Genomic DNA, 20,789 nt, shown 5'->3' with positions numbered 1-20,789 from the left:
TTATTTTATTTTCATATATGAACATGTTTTATGGTAATACCAGCAAATTACAATATTTCAGACAGTACAATATTTGACATGATACATACAAAATGTAGTATATTTATTTAATACATAATATTTATTGCTAAAAATACATCTATGAACTAATTTCTTACAAAAAATAAACATTGCTAAAATATGACATGTTTGAATAGCACAATAAGAAGTATGACATTGTTCTAATACTTTGAATAAAATATCTAAAATGTTACTCATTTCCTTCCTTACAACATAACAAGCAACATAACAAGGCCTAGTCTCTCTAAGGAGGTCTTGGCTTGCTGCCTTGAAAAGGAAAGCCCTGTCAAATTTAATACACTAAAGTGTCTATTTCTTGGGATAATAAATACTTTAAGCAATGGAAGGGCCAAAATGTGAAATGAATAGTATTACTATAAACTTTATATATATATATATATATATATATATATATATATATATATAGATAATGACACAGATAGTTACAGAGTTTTCTCTCAGTAACTATACATATTGTTTAGATTAGATTTTTAGATATTAGTATAGAATACAGAGACACAGTCATTTTGACTGCATCTTCATATGCCAAACACAGCCTTTAAAACAAAAGTTTTTCAAAGTGTAGCAGGGTGAGAATATTAAGTGATCTCACTTCTTATGAGTAACAAAAACTAAAACTGTTGCAGCGGTTTACAATGTGATTTGGTAAATGGAAAGGTCTTTTAACCAAATACGTGGATGTGGCTGAAATATCCATGATCTACAACTAAAGATGTAAATATTATAACAGGATCGCCAGACTTATTCATACCTTTGTAGAAGCACCCCTAAAATCTGGTTTAGCACACAAATTAATGTATATGCAGTATATTTCTAAACAAATAAATTCAACAGTAAATAATTGATTAAATATCATAATATTATGTATCCATAGCATATGTCATTTCAAACATATGCTATAATCATATACAATATTGATATTTACACTAGTTACTGCTTTTGTATTAATTTATTTTCTAGAAATAGTGTATACCTACGTTTGCATGCTTAAACAACTTTCAGTTACAATTTAGAATGAATAAAAGTGGTGAATTCCAGTACTTAATTTAACTGTGTTAGGAAATAGATAAAATCTGAATTTCTTTATCAGGTATCTTTTATATAAGCACATGATACACAAGGAGTTTTTCAGCAGCACACAAGATACATGTAATACTTTTTATATTGTGTGCTAAGAATTATTGTGCACATAAAATGTTTCTGAAGCCAGATATCATGTATTAATTGGCATTGAGCATATAACACCATGTTTTGAATGTGTTTTGTTAAATATTGCATAGTTACATACATATATATTTCTCTCTATATTACATTTTTATTAGTACACATCTAACCAATGGCTCTTATATTTTTATAAACTACTTGTATAAGGTACTCCACTAAATCCATATTTCATACAGAACACACCATTGATAAACCAGTTCACAGTACTCATCCCTTGGAATATAAAATCATGTACAGATTTTGTTCTTCAGTGTTTTTTTTTCTGTCAAGGTAATATTCACACAATATTGCACAGAACCCCTAATGAACACTCATTGTCTATAAATAAAACACTATATGTATTTGTGTATTTCACATATTTCACATAATAGATATGCTTTAAAGGTGAGTTGTACAGCTTATGAAATGTACTGTTTTCTATGAGTTTATCATGTTTTTTCTAAATAAAACATATCCATTCCATGCGTATCAATGACTCCCAAAGTGTCATTATTATATTTTCATTAATTTAATTACATGTATGCATTAAATTTCAATTGTAAGACACAAACACAACATACTAGAACTTACTACATACTGTATACTATGATCAGCAATACACTTAAGTTTGCACTGCTTACATTCTTTTGTTTGTTTGTTCAGTTTTCCGAAACAATATTTACAATGCTATATTACACAGAAGTACAATTCATATCTCTTATTGGCACTTACCCTATTGATAGTAGTAATACTTTATAATAATATCTTCTTTGGTAAATACATTTTTATTTTAGAAGTAGTGTCTCAAATGTATCACTTTCACATGGGATTGTACAACCAGTATCTATTCCATGATATTACAAATATTTAGGGATTTACAGCCTGTTCAAAGTTGTATATGTATTGTTTATTGTTTTTAATAAATAAATAAATACAAAAATAATACAAATAATAATAATTTGGCAGCTGAAACATTTCTGATGGGTAAAAACAAGCAGTGACGAATGCATTGCTTTAAATAACTATAAACTACAAAGCATTTTGAGACAAAATGTAGAGCAGCATATGTGACACTATAATGCACAACTATTAGTAAACTTTGTATCTAATGAACATAAAAGTAATCTACAATCGGAATGGACCACAATTCTGTCAGAGCTTGATGTTATTTAAACTTTCTCAAAAAACAATAGGATTGCAACTAATCCAAAGACCATTCAAAGCATTGGATAGTGGACCAACCCATTAAACTACATGTTGACAGGTGCCCCACCCCCATTATGATTCAGGAAGTCCCGCCCCTTGTTTACGATTATAATTAGTTTTTAAAGCTCTTTTAAAGTACATGTTATATTGCTTTTAGTGATATATAGGGAGTGTATGATTTCCATTAGTGCACAGAGCAGGCAGTAGTATGGGGGGCCAAACAGTCCATAATACATTGGATTGCCTGCATACTATATTGGCTTGTGTGTGTACTATATTGGTTTGTGTGTGTACTAGATCGGTTGGCATGCACACTTATATTGCATAACACTTCGCATTTTTACAGCAAAGTGTTATGCAATATAATTGAAACATACAACAAAAGTGTTTCAAAAAACATCTACTGTTTGGAATTGTTTGGTATATGCAAAGAGGACTGCCAGAAAGCTTAAGCTGTGCAGCTGATATTGGTATATCATGGAGGAACAAGCAATCTCTGCGATCATTTAACCAACTAAATTTCAATTATGATGCATTATTTATTAGGCTTATGCGTTCTGTGTTTAGTATGCAGCTGTGTATTAACTATGAGGGTAGTGTAGTGATAGCGAGCCTCGCTAAGGGGCTTGGGCCTTTTAGTGATGTGGTCATTAGTTGCTCCCACTTTATTAGGGTTGCTGCACCTTCTGCTCTCTCCAGTCTGTGTTTGTTTGCTGCTATCTAAGACACAACAGCACACTACCAGGGCCTGTGCTCCTTCTGTGCCACTGTTTCTCTGCTGCCTGCTCTGTGCATGAGTCCAAATCATACACTAGCTAAAACAAAACAACTGAACAAAACAGCAATATAACATGTACTTGGAAATATCTCATGTTAAAGTTAATATACAATACAAACAAACAAACAAACACATTTCACACACGCAATGGCAGGCCGAAATTTAAAAATCATGATCACAAACGGAGGGTGGGTCTTCCACAATCATAACCATAAAGATGGAGGGCACCTGTCACAATGTTGTTGCACAGCGCCTTACTACTGCTGTAGTGTATAAAGCCTTGAATCATCCATTTCGCTTCACATAATATCTCAAGCCATTGAAAACCATTGTTTTTTGCCTTTTGCCTTTTGTTTCTGAATGGCTTTTTGGTCCATTACAGCATGGACTCTCATGTCTATTGGAAGTACAGACTGAAAAAGACCACAAATGTTAGCACAGATCCCGCTGTGCTAGACACTGTCTGTCATAATTCTGTAAATGTTCTCTATTGCTGATCAGTTTTTCTTTAAATATGTCTATTAAAATAAATACTATTGATACATAAATACATATATTTCACACAATATTAAATATAGTACATACTGAAAAAATATAATGAATGCCCCACAATGAATTGGGGATACATACTTAAAATGTATGTTGTAAAAACAAAGAATATGTGAAGAACCATCTTCTCATAGATATTTTAGCGAGACTGATGACTAGGAGGATGAAAGTAGTAATTACTTCCTACCTCATTCTATTATGGCTTGCTTCCATTTTTAATTGGTTTGGCCGCTGCACCTTTCCGATCGGCAGGCTTGGTGGGAGAGTTGCACTTACTGCATAGATCTCTCATCTCAACCAGACTCTCCTCAAGGACCTTAACAAACTTGTCAGAGCAGGTTTCTTTAGAATCCTTGAAACTCGAAATGCAGAAGATGATGTGATCGGATTGAGGATTGTAGCATGCGCCATAGCCATTGGGAACCACAGGACCATAGCAGCAGAACATCTCTACTGTGGTGGGAACCTGCATAGTAGATAAGAGATGGGATATAAAATAAAAAGTGGAATGACACCAGGTGAAGTTTAGTACTGTTTTCAATATACATTGAATATTTAATGTCAAATTATCAGTGGACATTTACATAACTGTAAGTATGAATAAATAAGTAATTAAATAAATAAATATGCTCTCACTTGACTAGTTGACAGAATGAAATGATTGCTTATTAAGTAGGTTTCATCCGTGAATATTTCTGGCTTGTCCATTTTCAATTCCTTTGCCACCTCTCGTAATCCAAGTAAATGATTGTCAATTGCCATTCCTGTTATTGCCTTTAAGAAGAAGAAACAAGGAATCAGAATAATGAAAATAATACTCTAATAAAGAGTTGTGAAGAGTAAAAGTTGAGTACGTTTAGTATGGTTTCCAATTTGAAACACTGGAGAATGTGGTTCTCTGATATACATCGAACAACGTTAGTGGGTCTCCCAGCCAATGTCTTTATTACCTAGATGGATGATCAAACAAAGCCAGGAAATGGTCCTAATACTCACAAGGATAGTGTAATTGGTCTGAGCGTTAATTGCATCCCATAGCCTCTGCATCTTCTCAGAATCCTAGACAAGTGAATATTAATCAATTCCTATATCTCAACTAGATAAAAAGCAGAATCATTAAACAGAATAAACAGAACAGTAAATAATAATGCAACTTCATAGATAACCATGTTCCATATTGAAAAAATCCAGAAGCACTCAGAAAGCAGATACTCACATTATATTTTGTTTTGTAGATATTTTTAGCATAATTAAATTATACTCCTTTTGCATATTCACATTAAGTTAAGAAAATATATTTTTAAAAATTCAGTACATTATAAAAGCTGTTATTGATAAAAAAAAAACATAGTGTATTGCCTCTAATCCCCTACTACATGTATTTAATATGAATATACAATCAGAAAAAACTAAGATTTCATTAGGCATAAGATTCTTTTAGTGAATGAATGACCAAATTGAATTTTAACATACTTGTTTTGTATACAAATCTAAAAAAGGCTGATGATAAAATGCTGCTCTGTGTATTTCATTTCAGGGAGCAAGAGCACAAGGATAAATACAATTAGAAGGGACCTAATTGGGATTAAGGAAGAAAAATGGCATACAGGGACTGAGGATTTCCCGTCAGTCATGGCTTTTACAAATGCCAGGGCTTCTGCGGTAGCCGACCGGATGTTGTCCACTCTCCCTTCTCTAAAGCGACGTATGGAAGCACTTTCATAGGTAGAAACCTGCTTTCCATGACATCTACACAAACAGTAATAAAGACAAAGTGGCCTTCATTCATAATTCTACATTTCCATTTACTTAAATGTATTTATTATTTATTTTAAATGCATGTATCTATAATACTAATAATAATTTTAAAAGCTCCTGAAACATCTCAAACCCACTGACCTAACTGATAAAATATACATATATTTCTTAGCATTTGGGATATGCTGATTCCCCTATAAAATCTATGTAAGGTAACAGTCAGATCTGATTCCAGTAAAACACAAACATATAACAAGAAAACAATATATAACATTGCTACATTTGTCTTAATCTGTCATCTGAAATACCTTTAATCCATTCTATTTAGAAAATATTCCTTAGTTTATGCTTTTCTTTTGGTCACAAATACTACAAATTGTATATGACACTAATTTAATCATGCATTCTTAACCACACACTCCTACCTGTAAAATGTCAGTTGTAGAGCAACTTGAATATAAGCATCAGGGCTCATTTTCTGCTTCTTTATGAATTCTTTGCCATACACTTTAAACTTGTATACATTCATGTCAAGATTTCTCACCAGCCTGAAGAATAAGCAGCAAAGTGTTGTTTAGAATTACTAATGGTACAATTTATTTTACAGATTACGGTTATTTAATTTATTTAAGTGTTATTATATATTATATTGTAACATAACAATACAATTGTACAGTCCCTACAATGTATTTGTATAGTACGTATTTAAAATACAATCAAATAGGAAATTAGGTTTAACTTCTCTTCAGTAAATTGAGAACAGGATTGAATTGAACTGAGCCTCCATTGAGCGCTGTATTGTAATTTTCTATTAGTGTGTGGCCACTAAAATAAAGATGATTTTATTTCATAGTACAAAGGAATAGTATTTTCTGCAGCAATCATAGATCACAAACTGCCCTAAGTGTTTGTAAGTTGATTCTAGAATCAATTAAAATATCTGAGTAGCTACCTTTGAAGCTTATTTCCTGAAGATGATAGAAGGTCCAGGACTTCGGGGGAACATTTCCAACGTAACCTCCTTGGAGCAGGGAGTTCACTGACACTTGCAGCTCTCACCAGCTTGGATGGACTGCTTTTCCTGTACAGTATACAACCCCCCATGTATCTGTTAATTATCTCATTGCACAACAACATTGTGATTTAACACAGTTAACAATCTATGCAGATATTTGAATATATTCTAAAAAGGTCTAATCTCCAAAAAATTATAATGATGTCATGACTTGGATATGGGTTTCCCCAACTGTTTCCAGATACTGCTCATTTTCTTTTTTACATTTTTCAATTTTGTAAGTCACAAGAAATATGTAGATGTTTCGACTTCCCAAGGCTTTATTGGAAGAAAATGTTAGATTACATCACCATCACAAATGCCCTGCAGCTTTGAAGGAACAACACTGTCCTCATATGAACAAACTGAGCTGTCACTGAACTCTAGAAACACCAGTATTTTGTCCCCTTAATGGAATTTTGGCACAGAACAAAGCCAGTGGAAAAATGCAGACTCAGACAATATTTCTGATTGTAACTTATAGTGACAAAAATAGAGCAGTCTGTTTTTAATTTACTACCGTATCAAAGGAGAATGAATCAACAAAATTGCTTCTGGGTATATTTTGAAGAGTGGAAAAGCTACTACATCTAGAATTGATCGCCTCTGTTTATGTGAGGATACTGCGTCACCTAACAATCCTACCTAAGGCATCATGACAGAAGAGTACTCTACAATATGAAAACCTATTGAAACTGGATCTGAAAACCATTACAAATGCTAAAATCTTTGTAATGACTCCCCCAAATTTGATAGGAAGCAATTAGACATACATTACACCCCGATAAGCCCAAAAACAGTGTCTAGTCTGTGGAGCATTTTCCTGTTGTTCTTATGATTATGATTTGGATAATTCATAACTGAAAGCAGTCTCTTCTGTCCACAGATGTTGTTTTCAACTTTGGGAAAAGGTTCTTCCAAAGAAAAAACAAATCGTGAAATTTTTGTAGCTAACAAACTTCCCTTGAATGACTTACATGTACTTGAGCAGATGCTCAGTGCACTGTACTAGTACAATTCCTTCGAATGGGGAATGTTCACACACAACACCACAGGCCCCGTCCATACCTATAACAAACTAAAACAAGGGCACGGTGTCAAAAGCTTTGGATTATCAGACTATTCTAAATATATAATTGATCTATTTGACACATATTTACAATAAATCATCACACTGACCTATCATATATGTCTTTCAGAGGTAAAATGGCTCTTACCTGCATAGGCTTGTCATACCAACGATTTCCACCATTTTTGTCATAGCCCCCTCCATGGAGCATTTGCAAAGCTCGGTTAGTATCGGTCAGTTCATTCCCACTAGGTTCATCCAAACACACCAGGCATATACATCTTTCAATCATATCAAGCGAATCTCTATTGGTGGAATCTGATGGGTTCCAAAACAAAGTTTGAATTTTGCATAGTTTTTTTTATACCATGCACCGCAAAAGTGAACGTATAATTGGTATGTTGGAGTTAAACTACATCAATGCAGATTTGGATCTCAAAAGTATAGCTCTGAAATTGTAACGAATTGTACAACTATTGCTTCAGAACAACAGTGTTAAACGTAATGCACAACATGTACAAATGCACCTACACTGCGGTTTTGCATTTAGCACTGGCAAAATATTCTAATGATTAAGAACAAACATATTTAAATGAGTTTAGAAACTGAGATGTATTGCTATGAACTCCCCCGGGGCTCAAGATATGTTAAGGGCTTACAAATTATTCTATAGAAACTTGATCTATAAAGGTATATTGAAGGCTGCAGACTTTGAACTGAGTGTATATAGAGAATTGACATGTGTGATATGTCTTACCTTTCATGAGAACACTTCTAGCTTCGGCCCATTCAGTCCTCCCATCTGAAGTCAGCAGACCAAGTGCAGGGAGGCGTTCTTCTTCATTATCCGCCATTTTCACTATCTTGTGCAGCTGAGTGAAGAGATCTGTTTCATTGAGGCGTCGGAAGTTTATTACGACATCCAAAACAAAAAACTATAACGAGAAAAAACATCCAAGGTAAGAAAATGACAACATACTCAGCCACCGGGTAAATATTTGACAGTGGGTCATCTGTAGGGTCATCTTATCTGTTAAACTTGGCTAAATTACTTCAGAATACAATATGAATACTGTATTTAATTAAAGTAGATTATAATTGAGCATTATATTTAGTTAGTGATTTAATATATACACTACCAGTCAAAAGTTTTAGAACACCCCCATTTTTCCAGTTTTTATTGAAATTTAAGCAGTTCAAGTCCAGTGAATAACCTGAGGTATTCGGTAAATTGCCAGAGGTTATAAAAAAAAGTTTAGATGACCTAAAACTTAAAATATATATACTGTTTACATACTGTGTTACTACACCCTCTTCAGCATTATTTGGCAGTGTTGCGCAGCTCCTGTGCATAGAAGTTACACTGTATTCATACAATGCACACATCTTTTGAAAGCTTATTCTCTTGGCTACCAGCTCGTTTAATTCTCAAACACATCTGATTTACAGTTTCCGTGTTGCCCGCCATCATTCAGAGCCCGGGGGGTAAACGATCATGATCACAGATCACTCCGTTTCGATCGGATTTCTTTGCAAATAGACTTGATACCAAACACTTGACAGACAACATACGGATTTGGTGCCCTTTTCAGGGTACCAGAGGGGGTCAGCTTAAGGGGTTACATTTTGTTAAATAAAATGATTCCATTATTTATTTTTATCTCCAATTGTTTATTTGTTCTATGCTTTAATTTCAGAGTACATTGAGACTTTAAAACCGCATACATTTCAATAGAAACTGGAACAATTGAGGTGTTCTCATGGTACTGTAATATTTTCTCTTTATCAAGAATTTCAGTTGTAGCTGTTTTTTTCTAAGCTAATGCTAAAGGAAATAATTCAGTAATAAACAAACAACATATTTTGGAATTTGTACAATTTGTAGGTTTTGTAGACACCTATTTAATCACACATCCTGAAATATTATTATATATTTTCTCTATAATATATTCTAATTAATATTCTTTATAATATTTGCAGTTATATTATTTGAAATCAATGTAACATATGAACATGTATGTTATGCACAGAGCTAGAGGGGTTCTGTGATGATATTATAGTGTAAACATACAAAATCCTGGAAAGAGGGAGAAGCAACAGTATCTAAATTTCACTTAAGATAATGAATGTGACACTGACTCCCCTTGTCTCTTACAGAAGCTTTTAGACAACCCGGTAAATTAAATCAACAACAACTTAGTTATATGTTCGGTGCACTCTGGGGAAGACTTCACATGGCATGTATTTATTTCCACTCAGAGGATCTCAAGGTAAGCCCTCTTCATTTACCCGTTCAAGCCCGTCTTTTTTTTTCTAATCTCATGCATGTGAAGTGCATAATGGCATTTCTGCATGACTTGGTCAAAGCAGTGTAATAAAAATGTCCATATTCATTCAATTGTTATTTATGTTTTCTTACTCTTTACATCATCAGCATAAATCAGCATCGTCTATTTTCTCAGAAGAGCCACATTCAAATTTATGGACATGGTTTACACACATACACACAAGCAGATACATATATATATATATATATATATATATATATATATATATATATGAATTGTAATGAGTAATTACATGTGAAATGAAATGTACACAGGTTCTTCATATTTCAATAAAGGATTCTAACCTGATTTTTACAGGCAATAATTATGTGCTCTGGCTCTGGCATGACACTGCTCTTCTGAGCAACCAGGGTGTCTTTTGTCAGCCCAGGGAGGCGATATGAGGAGAATAGTCTGTAATACTGCTCCATACAAAGAGGGGTCCCGGCCAGCTGACCTCGGGCGTAGTCTATTGGCAGGGCACGCCTGGGACACAAACGCACAATGAAGCACAGTTACATTCCACTGCAATGCAAAACATATATATTTTCAAATAACCTCCCATTGTTGATTAATCCCAAATTAATCCACATGCCTTTTAACAAATGTGAAGGAACTTACGCATCAAGTAGAGCTTTATAATCTAACACTCCAGAAATTAGGTGAGCAGCAAACCTGAAGTCAAAAAAGCGATATATATAGATCAGCACTTTTACACTGAATTTAAGCTTATTTTTTAATGCATCTATATATTTTGTCACATTCACATGAAGCAGTTTTTAGTCTCAAGATATATTAGCCACTTCAAACCATCTAATAGTTATTATTTCATATTCAGAAAGTATGTAGATAAGAGAGGTATTTGGTTATTTCTCTAGTACCAATTTGATGTTATAAATAGTTGACATTTCTATTTGAAAGAACTCGATAATCAAACTCCAGTTTTGGTATGGATTTACCCTTTTGATTTGTCTTTAAATTTAGACTGTGTTACTCTCTAATGTGATCTCAAAGGCTCAGAAAGAAAGCTTCAAATGCTACATTTCTGTATATGTATATCTGAATCTCAGTGATACTCTCTCGCAGTCTTCAGACCGTAGATTTGTGCCACAGATTATAACAACTCTCTCCACCTCCCTGTCTTTCAGAGTGGAAAACATAATTAAATTGTGGACAAATTAGAGGAATGGTAGAGCATGCTCTTTGTGTGACGGAGAGGGTAAGTGTATCAAGTAACAGAAAACACAGATAGGAGCATTAGTCTTTATGTCTTACCTAATTCATCAGGTTGTGGTACAGAAAGCCAGATCAATAGAAACAGACTGACAGCTTACCCTTCACATCGAATTAAACTATCTTATTGAATTTAATTAGGGTTTCTCTCAGTACATATGGTATTGACCTTAAAATATCCCGTGATCATTTAATAAAAAGAGGATTTACAACAAAACGCTAAGGCAATTATAGATATTAAAGGAGATTATTTCAAGACTTACTATGAAAAACCAATAAGAGTATTTTGTTCCTCGCATATTCCATAATGCATTGTTTTACATGCTGTTCATGAAACCACCAATGCAAAGTGGGAATGGATGATTACAATTACAATTAGTACCTGAGGAGGTCATTTTGGTCCTTGAAGTTTTGTGGAGGGAAGACCATGACAGGGCTGGAGTTAACACTAAGCGGCAATTTGTTATTCAGGTACATATCCTCCAGCCAGTAGTCATACACCTGAGAAATTAAAAACATGTATTGACAGACATGTTGAGTTAGTGTTTTTCTTTTTCTTTCAACTAAATTGGATACTAACTCATGATTGGGTTAGTTAGGAATGCAACATGCACTAGATTAATTTGAAATATGGAAATAAGTGGAAAGCTAAGTAATCGGGCAGCCTAGGAATTGGGATTTGATAGATTTTACAGGACTAGTTTAATGCTCAGGTGACCACTGAGTGTTTTTGATGGATTGGATTTACTGAAAGCAGGTGAATTGTGCAAGTGATCTGTTGCACAAAATGAGAAAGTTGTACTCGCATTTATTAAGTACAAACATGCACTGTCAGCTTTGATGGATGGTACATTGGTTATCAGTAGAACCTCAGCATGTGCAAACTTATTGTTCATCATTTCATGAATGTGATTGATTTTGTACAGTCTGTAAGTGGTATTTATTAAATACAGATAATATTCAATACAAACAAATCATACTAGTGTGGATGCAAGTCAACCTTTTTATTTTTTATTGAATAAGAAACCGTTCATTCCATCAAAATCTGTAGCTAAGAAAGTACTACAGAAATCTTTTTCAAATGTGCATAACTGAAAATAAAGTTTTGAGCCCTTACCCAGTTATCCGTTTTTTCCCTCTTTTCTTGTAACTTTTTTTGTAGTTGTTCTCCAGTGCCTCCAGGTGCTCCAAACTTCTCCACAATGGTTTTGGTCCTTTTGAATTGTTCTTCAGTCACAAGGTGTTTCATGCATTTCAGGTACATGTCCAAAGTCTGTTGTAATGACGGAACTGGCAGCTTGCACAATACCTAACCAAACATAGATGCCCATAACATTAATTGACCTCAGGTGCTTTTATAAACATGAGGAGTAGGGTTCATTCACTCCAGGTATGAATGCCAATGATTCTGTTGTCTGCATTGGCTTAAATATTGCACTCATAAGATATTTAGGCCTTTACACTTTACACTTCTTTCTTTGATTTCTTTCATCATTCTTTTTTAAGTTGTATCTTCAGAGCAGCAATCAATTAATTATATATATCTCGCTTTAAGACACATAAAGAATGCTTCTTCAAAGCCCTCAGCCCAAGGGTAAACTCTGCTATCGTTTCCCTTTTTAGAAGTAATCTGGTTGTTTTATGCAAATACAAATTCTGCTAATTAAACCCTTCATTTACGTTTCTTAAAAAATAACATTTTTAAATGTAGCGAGTGGACATATTTTCTTGACTGGAAATATCAGATGACAAATATTAAAATTTGGTATAGTTATGAAAAAGTGTACTTAGTATAAGTATTAGTACTTATATTACTGATATTTTAAAAATAAAGATATTCTTTCCCACAATAAACAACATAAATTTCGCTTTTTGTAGAATACAAATACAATATTTGATGTTAAATATTAAGGTTCAGGATTTTTAATAAACTTGAAAAGCATTGATGAGGATATTAAAAAACAATATAAAAACTCAACTTGAAAACATTAAAAATGTTCTCTTATTCTTATGCATTTTATATTTATGTTATAAAACAATTATTATATTTACTGTTACTTAACAGCAGAACATTTGCAAAGTGCTGGACATAACAATATGCAAAAGCAGGAATTATTTCACTCTTCTTCAAGTTTCTAGTTTGATTTCTTGTCTAAAACATTCCAGTTTCCAAGGACAACCCTTATTTGTTTATTTAATCAGTTCACTTGCTAACAGTTTCTGCCACTGTATCCATTCATGGAATCCTTATTTCACAATTAATACTCATCACAGACCAACATTAATAAAATATTACAAGAAGTAATAAAGAACTCCCAGCAGTCCTTTAAAGGGAAAATGTTTAATAGGCATGTAAACAAAATTGTTTATATTTGCAGGTCAGTATAAAAATCAAATAAACTACATACTTCCTTCATTTGTATTAGTGTGGTTTAAAAGGCTTACACAAGGATGATGATGACAATGACAATGATGATGAAACTCACTTCAAACTGTTAAATATACAGTATATATGATTTTAATTAGGAGTCTCACATTTTACAAACTCTTGGGAACAGCATTGTAGGTAATGCAAACAGATATTTTAGATATCACTAATTACATGTTCAAAAGTAAAGATAAGTACATACCAATTACTTCAATGTGTTTTCAGCATAATGGCAGTTAATGTTTGCCAAAACAATATATGTCTTGCTGCTTTAAAGTAAACATGGTGTGTTTTTGTGAATAATTCACAAGTAGATACTGCTCAAATAACACTGTGTTTCTATAATGTTTGTGTACATTTTGTGGTACTTGACGTGAAAGTATACATAAGGACTTAGAAATTGCCTGGATCTTCTCCTGAGGATACCAATATTGGGAAAGTAAATTAAAATATAGCATTTATGTTTGTTTACACACATTACAAGAATCAGGCCTAAAAATATGACATATCCTAGTTAGGTAAAAAGACTAATTACAAACTTATGTTACTACACAACCCTCATATATCTATTAATGAAAGGAATACAACATTCAAATTATTTTAATTAATGTGTTTAATTAGTTTAATGCTGAAATAACAAATATAAAAAGAACATTCTGTCCAGTGAAGGGTTTAAGGCTCACAAGGTGTCATTGAAAGAGGCTAAGGTTGGACATGCTTAATCTTTCCTGGGAATATAAAATAATCAGATTCACATGCATTGATATTGTAACATGGCTGTATGAATGCCATAGTAACTAGAAACTTGGCATACAGAAATGTATTTATCAGTTTTGTTAACTTGCATATTAACACATATTCAATTGAAATTGTAATTACAAGTATCTGCCAACTAGACCTGCAGAAATTGTTTTTTTCTGATCAAGTACTTGTTATTTATGTATGCATGGATCTTATTTTTTCAGCATAACACACTATTTATTTCCTATTTAAATGTAACCGAATTTAGCGATATGCAAAAATGTGGTACAGGTTTGGTTTCCATTTGTGCTTATAACATGTAAGTGACAGATGATTAAACAGTTAATCACAAAATTACAATTATTTCGATAGGTTTCTCAATAACTCCTTTACTTATCACACATAGGATGTAATGGTACCTAAAGCTTCCCGTGTAAAATGTGAGAGACACAATACATGATGTATTCCAGATCTTATAAAATGATGAAAATGTTGTCGACTGAAGACAAAGTAATAAGGGTTGTATTTACATAACTGTCCCTACGGCCTTTTGGGGTCTCTTGCTCTAGAACTGGCATTGTTGAAGTTAGAGACCAGTCAAACCAGTAGACTTGTGGAGCTGCGGTCCTAAGAGGATGACTCCCTATGTCTGTATAAAGAGAAGAAAAAAGGGGGAGACATTGAAATCGAAATGCAATACGAAAAAAAAATGGAAATAACATAAAATGATCACGTCTTTACAACTTTCTTTAAATGGTGATACTCCAATACTGGCACACACGCTTGATCTAAATCACGGATCATGAGAGTAAACCACATATCAACACAGATGCCTGTCAATCACTTTTGAAGTTAATCTGATGTACACGACGTTGTTTTCCCAGAAATAAATAACCGAATGGGCTTTCTGGGTGTTGTTCACAAACGATTTAAAAAATAATTTTGTCATACATTCTTATAGAAAAAGGTTTCTTTAAGAAGACATCAAACTTGCTTACAAAAGGTGACAGTGTCCACAGATTGATTTTAATCTTTGAGCAACCAACCATCTATAATTGTGCTAATTTCTCAAAAGTAAAGCGCAGGTTGTGCACTGAGATGCAGAAACAACCTAACATTTAAGAGTGCTATGATACATTTATTCACCTGTTACTAACTCAGTCATGAACAATAAACAGTAGTTTTATAGTTGAGACTTTTAGTATGTTAGCGTACTTACCTGAAGAGTTCTGCAGAGTCAAGATGACCAACACGGAGGCTACTCGGTTTCATTGAAAGTCCCACCCATGCTTAAATGGACTCCAGTGAACAACGAGCATTTTCCTTCCTACAGACGAAAAGTCAAACAAATTGGACGGATGTTTCTGTGCAGTCACTTCTTCATGGTCCTTGCATCCCAGCCATTGCCTAGTCTTCAGTGAGCTCAGTAAAGATGCTCGGAGGTGCCTTTCCCTCCCTACCTACGCCTGCAGGCAGGACAACTCCTCCCACTGCCATCCATTCGTGCAAGTCTTACAATATGACAGCTTGCTTTTCCAGCCCACCTCAAATGGGGAATAGCTGCTGTAACCCTGTGCAATAGCATTAGTTCCACACACTAGCTGTTTTCCAAAGAATTGGCTATAGCTCAGCTAGTGAAAGGGAAAAAGGCATTATAGATGTTAATGTTTATAAAACAGGTGTTAGTTTTTTAACTCAGTTCAACTATTCAATATACATTTGCGTACTTATTTTAAATTGTGCATGACAGCATTCTATAGCATGCGAAAAGTTTAATATTTAGTAACCCAATAACCACTGTGATTATGTATTATTACCAATACAATACCTGATGTTGATAGGTTTGTTAACGCAGAATTATGACTCAAGAACCAGTCAGTAAATATATATATGTTTTCTTTTAGTCAGCTGGCACATATATAGATAGATAGATAAATCTTTCTCATGGATCAACTGACTGGTTTGATATTCGTCTAAGTAATAGGTCTCCCCCTACAAATATAACTTATCCATACTTTTAAAAAAACACTATGGATGGATGCGGGGGGGCTAACATTTAAAATGTGCAAATATTTCTAATGAAGTAACATGTTTTTCGTTCGCCTGTGATACATTTTCGTGGTAATGACTTGGCCATTCTAAAGTTATTTTACAGAACAGCGTTTCTTGAGGGAGAATCCATCAAATGGATCGATGGGCTCCGTCGGACTTTAATTAAAAGTTTATATTAGTTCCTCTTATATGATTATAAAACAAACTGAAACGAATGTGACTCATGGGAAATGGAAAGGGATTTTTCATCACTCAGCTCAATTTAGTTACTATGAATAGACTATATAACCCCGACCGTTGGTTTTGTTCAAAGCTTTCTTGTGACATTGTTATTTATGTTGCTTCTCCAGAAAAAAACATATTTCATGATACAAGACTTCATAGTAAAATAAAGACTGCCACTAACATAATTTGTCCCGCCCCTTTTATTCCACAAAGACCATATATTAATACTATTAATTATTATACACTTTTCCTGCTACATCAGTATGTATGATATATCATACTCTATCTATCTATCTATCTATCTATCTATCTATATATATATATATATATATATATATATATATATATATATATATATAGAGAGAGAGAGAGAGAGAGAGAGAGAGAGAGAGAGAAATATGATGTATCTCTCAGTCTGATTTAATTATTATCTAATCCTAGTTTAAAGTAGGGTCTAAGTAACTATTTAAATTGTTAAATGATAACAACTATCTTATGTTTAAATATCATCATCATCATCATCACAATAATAATAAGAAGTTGGTAGAATACATACTTTTTAAAGGCTTGTCTTGTAAGGTTTAGCTATATGTTCTCTCGAAACATAGGTATTTCATATCATCACGGTTGATTATATTTTTAATTATAATAGGAATGTTTGTATTTCAAGTGGTAATGATACCGATGTTTAAAATGTATGTATAAGTGTTATTGAGAATCTCTTCATTTTTCCGTTTAAGCGTTGTGTTTCGCCCTGCATGATTTCACATGTGTTGTAAAAAACTACTTGGTGCTCTAGAAAATGTTAAAAGATGTAAAATAAAGTCCATCTGTAAAACTGGAAAGAAATGTAGAAGCTCTGCACAGCTTTAGTGATCTGAGGATAAATATTCACACACACAAGTGTATGCCTACACATTTCAGGTTTAATTATTTACATTGTAAATATGAACATATTTACAGTTTCCATTTCGTATATTACAACTTTGCATTCTGGAAATTGTAGTATCTAAAAAATAATAAACACTGAATACAGACACTCTGGTACTGAAACTCAGGATTTAATTTGATACATTACATTTTAAGTAATCCTAAGTGTTTCAGAGATTAATATGACATATTGCATGTTTCTAATAGCAGCACACACCAGGCAAGATGGTTACAGCGTACAATATTGTTAAAGAAAAAAAAAACACGTTGGTTTTCTTCGTATGAATACGAAAACATGTGACACTTATATACAGTATTTAATATTTATTTCTGTTTAGGTCCCTGAATATGCAAATATATTTTTGGAATACATATATATTTATTTAACTTTTTACAATGATATACAATATTTATGCACACACCTTTAACTTTATTAAACTTTGCACAATACTCCAATTATACGTCTAGGTGGATGATGTTCTTACTACAGACTTGTTCAAATACTATTAAAAAAATATTCATTGCTTTACGGAGTTCTTTTGGAAGAAACTGATGAAAATGAAATCTGGAAGTAACTAGTTACACAATCATGATAAGGTAGGGTACATCTTATATTGCACATCGGTACATAACATGGTACTGATCCAACAGTCACAAAAACTGGTGTGTGTGTGTATGTGTGTGTGTTTACAGTTTTTATAGTTTTTAATATTTTAACTGTATTCTGGCCCAGAAGAGTCCTCCTCTGAAAATGACCTACTTGTCTGTTGCCCTTTAAAAGTTTCAATACCATTCTCATCAGAAGGCATGCAGTTGCCGGCTGAACTAATAAAGCCCTTCTTCTTTGAATTGCGCTCTTCCATCTTTATGGTGTCGTACAGCCCTTTGGGTCCCTCTTCCAGAAGGACGTTTCTCTCCGAGTGAGAGGGTTTCATTTGGCACACGTTTCGGAGAAAAAGCAGGGCAGGTGCATAAAGTACATTGACGAGGCCCATACCCAGATTCAGTTGCACAAAACCAAGGTCGTGGACAATCTGCCCTGCCACGATGGGTCCCAGGGCATAGGCGACAGAGTAGGAGATATCTGCGATAGCATAGACACTGCCGTATACTGAAACATAACGTATGTCTACTAGAAAGGCGAGGGTGGGCAAGAGGGCAGTGTCCACGAGAGCTATGCCAAAGCAAATACCACACAATGGGGCAATAAGCTCTCCAAAGTTCCTACAAGCTGGTACAGTGCAGGAGCTTGCACCAATGATGACCATACCTAAAGCTCCGTAAAACCATTGATAGTTAGGGTATTCAGCAGCTAGTTTAACAGTAATATAAACACCTAGAACATGAGGGAAAAAAGCTGGCAACCAAATAAGTCCCATCTCCCATTTGGTGGCATTCATAGTGGATTCCATCCAGTTGGCAATTGTGGGCTCCAGGAAGGCCAAGGGGATGTTGCATGTTGTCAAAGCTCCTGCCACCACAGCAATATATGGGTCAATCATGAGTCTGTAAATGGGGGTGCCTACCGGCATGTTTTCTCTAGTCCTGTTACTGAAAGGTTTTATAACAGTCAGCAACAAGATGCCGTCTATTAGGCAGATACAAGCAAGAACAATGAATGGAACTCTTTTCCCTGCGAATTCGTATAAAATACCTCCAAAGGGGGGCGACACCAGGCTTCCGAAGGAGATGAAAGCCAGCGCAATGCCAAGGGCTTTACTTCTTTCGGACTCTTCTGTGTATTTGTCAGCTATCATGGCAATTCCAGACGTGTCAGCAAAGGCTGATCCCAGACCTTGCAAACTTCTCGCAATGAAGAGAGTGGCATAGTTTTCGGCAAAGGCAAATATACAGGTAGAAAAAAACATGACAGTTAGTCCTATTAAAAGTGGGATGTCGTACCCAACTCGGTCTATGAAGGTTCCGCTCAAGGGGTTAACTAGAAGCTGTAGGATAGCTTTCGATGCAAACAAAACCCCAATTTGTACATCTAAGTTGTCCTTGGTGACTTTACCTTGGCTGGTACTGTTGATTGAAGAACTTGAGTTGACTGCTACATGGGCTTGCTCTGGTTGATCACCTTCTAAATAAGCAAGGTAATCTGGTATAATCGGCACAATAACCATATAAAGCATATTGTCTAACAGGAGTGCTATGCAGACAATTACTAAAATCATGCGTCTTTGTCGGTGAGGATCCTGCATAGCGGTACCTAACCGTTTAGTTCTTTCGCCCATCTCTGATAATTTCACTGCGGCGGATTTAGCCAGCCCGGGCGATCCCTCTGAAGCCATGATTCCCTCTACTTTCAAGAAACTTTCCTCTTCACAGCAGCACAGACAAACCTTTCTTTTACACTGAACCGATATAGTACTTTCTGTACATTTATATTCGCTTTTCGTGTGCTAAAGTCCTGTGATGCCAGCGCACTTTTCCCCTTTACCTGTCTCTGTGACAGTTCTGCATAGCCCTCTCCTCCCCTCAGCCTTGACTTGACGCGCAGTGATGCATCCTTGCTATCCGGGGTTATTTCATGGTTTCTTATCCCGTCAGAAGAAGTCTACTTTTTTCTCCAAGTTATGGGTTTGCCTGTGTATCCTCCATATCAATAAAGGAGTCTGTTAAGTTGAAAGTCCTGATGAAACCCGAGATGCGTGCGTCCGAAATGCATGTCTTCCACCACCTGTAACACTGCGAGGTATGTTCTCGTCTGAGATCAGCAATCCTGGTTTTGTGGCCATTGGCACGGTTTGCCTCGCATGTTTGTTGATTCTTTGGTTCTTCTTTTTTCTTTTTCTTTTTTCTTTTTTGTCCAAGGGCTGTGACGCATTGCTAGCTTGCCCCCCAGTGGTTCCTTAGCCAGCTGCGTCTTTTTGCTAATTTAACACATGGCAGGGCCTTACCCAATAACAAGGGACAGCATATTATTTAACTGCCAGGGGATGGGTACCATCATAACAATCAAAACTGACTTCAGTATAGCTGACTGTCGAGTTTTGAAAAAAAACAACTGAACACGTAGAGTGCAGTCTAACCATCTATACGCCCCTATTTGCGTCCACCCAGCTAAAATATGACGTTGCTGAAGCGTTATTTCTACCATAACCTTAATATAACCTTCCAGCAACGTTGTACAAACGTGTTGTGCTTACTGA

The 20,789-nt window shown here is 34.6% G+C and overlaps 2 protein-coding genes across 2 annotated transcripts; both read right to left on the bottom strand.

The window, feature by feature from the left end:
- Window positions 1-48: 48 nt before the first annotated feature.
- Window positions 49-15,864, bottom strand: chata (choline O-acetyltransferase a). Its single transcript, XM_066693498.1, has 15 exons — window positions 15,647-15,864; window positions 14,958-15,076; window positions 12,376-12,567; window positions 11,641-11,759; window positions 10,647-10,700; window positions 10,331-10,511; window positions 8,456-8,633; window positions 7,847-8,016; window positions 7,607-7,707; window positions 6,528-6,656; window positions 6,001-6,123; window positions 5,425-5,566; window positions 4,814-4,876; window positions 4,454-4,591; window positions 49-4,283 (listed from the first exon to the last, which is right to left on the bottom strand). Exons 2-15 carry the CDS (start codon window positions 15,003-15,005, stop codon window positions 4,014-4,016), a joined length of 1,908 nt encoding a protein of 635 aa, XP_066549595.1. The 5' UTR covers window positions 15,006-15,076; window positions 15,647-15,864; the 3' UTR covers window positions 49-4,013.
- Window positions 15,865-17,612: 1,748 nt separating this feature from the next.
- slc18a3a (solute carrier family 18 member 3a) lies at window positions 17,613-20,475 on the bottom strand. The gene has a single exon (XM_066693607.1). It carries the CDS (start codon window positions 19,926-19,928, stop codon window positions 18,348-18,350), a length of 1,581 nt encoding a protein of 526 aa, XP_066549704.1. The 5' UTR covers window positions 19,929-20,475; the 3' UTR covers window positions 17,613-18,347.
- Window positions 20,476-20,789: the final 314 nt, after the last annotated feature.

This window comes from Amia ocellicauda, chromosome 20 (genome assembly GCF_036373705.1).
Source record: "Amia ocellicauda isolate fAmiCal2 chromosome 20, fAmiCal2.hap1, whole genome shotgun sequence".
NCBI classification, from domain to species: domain Eukaryota; kingdom Metazoa; phylum Chordata; class Actinopteri; order Amiiformes; family Amiidae; genus Amia; species Amia ocellicauda.
The sequence above is the reverse complement of the archived record's forward strand: the minus strand, read 5'-3'. Positions and strand labels throughout refer to the sequence as shown.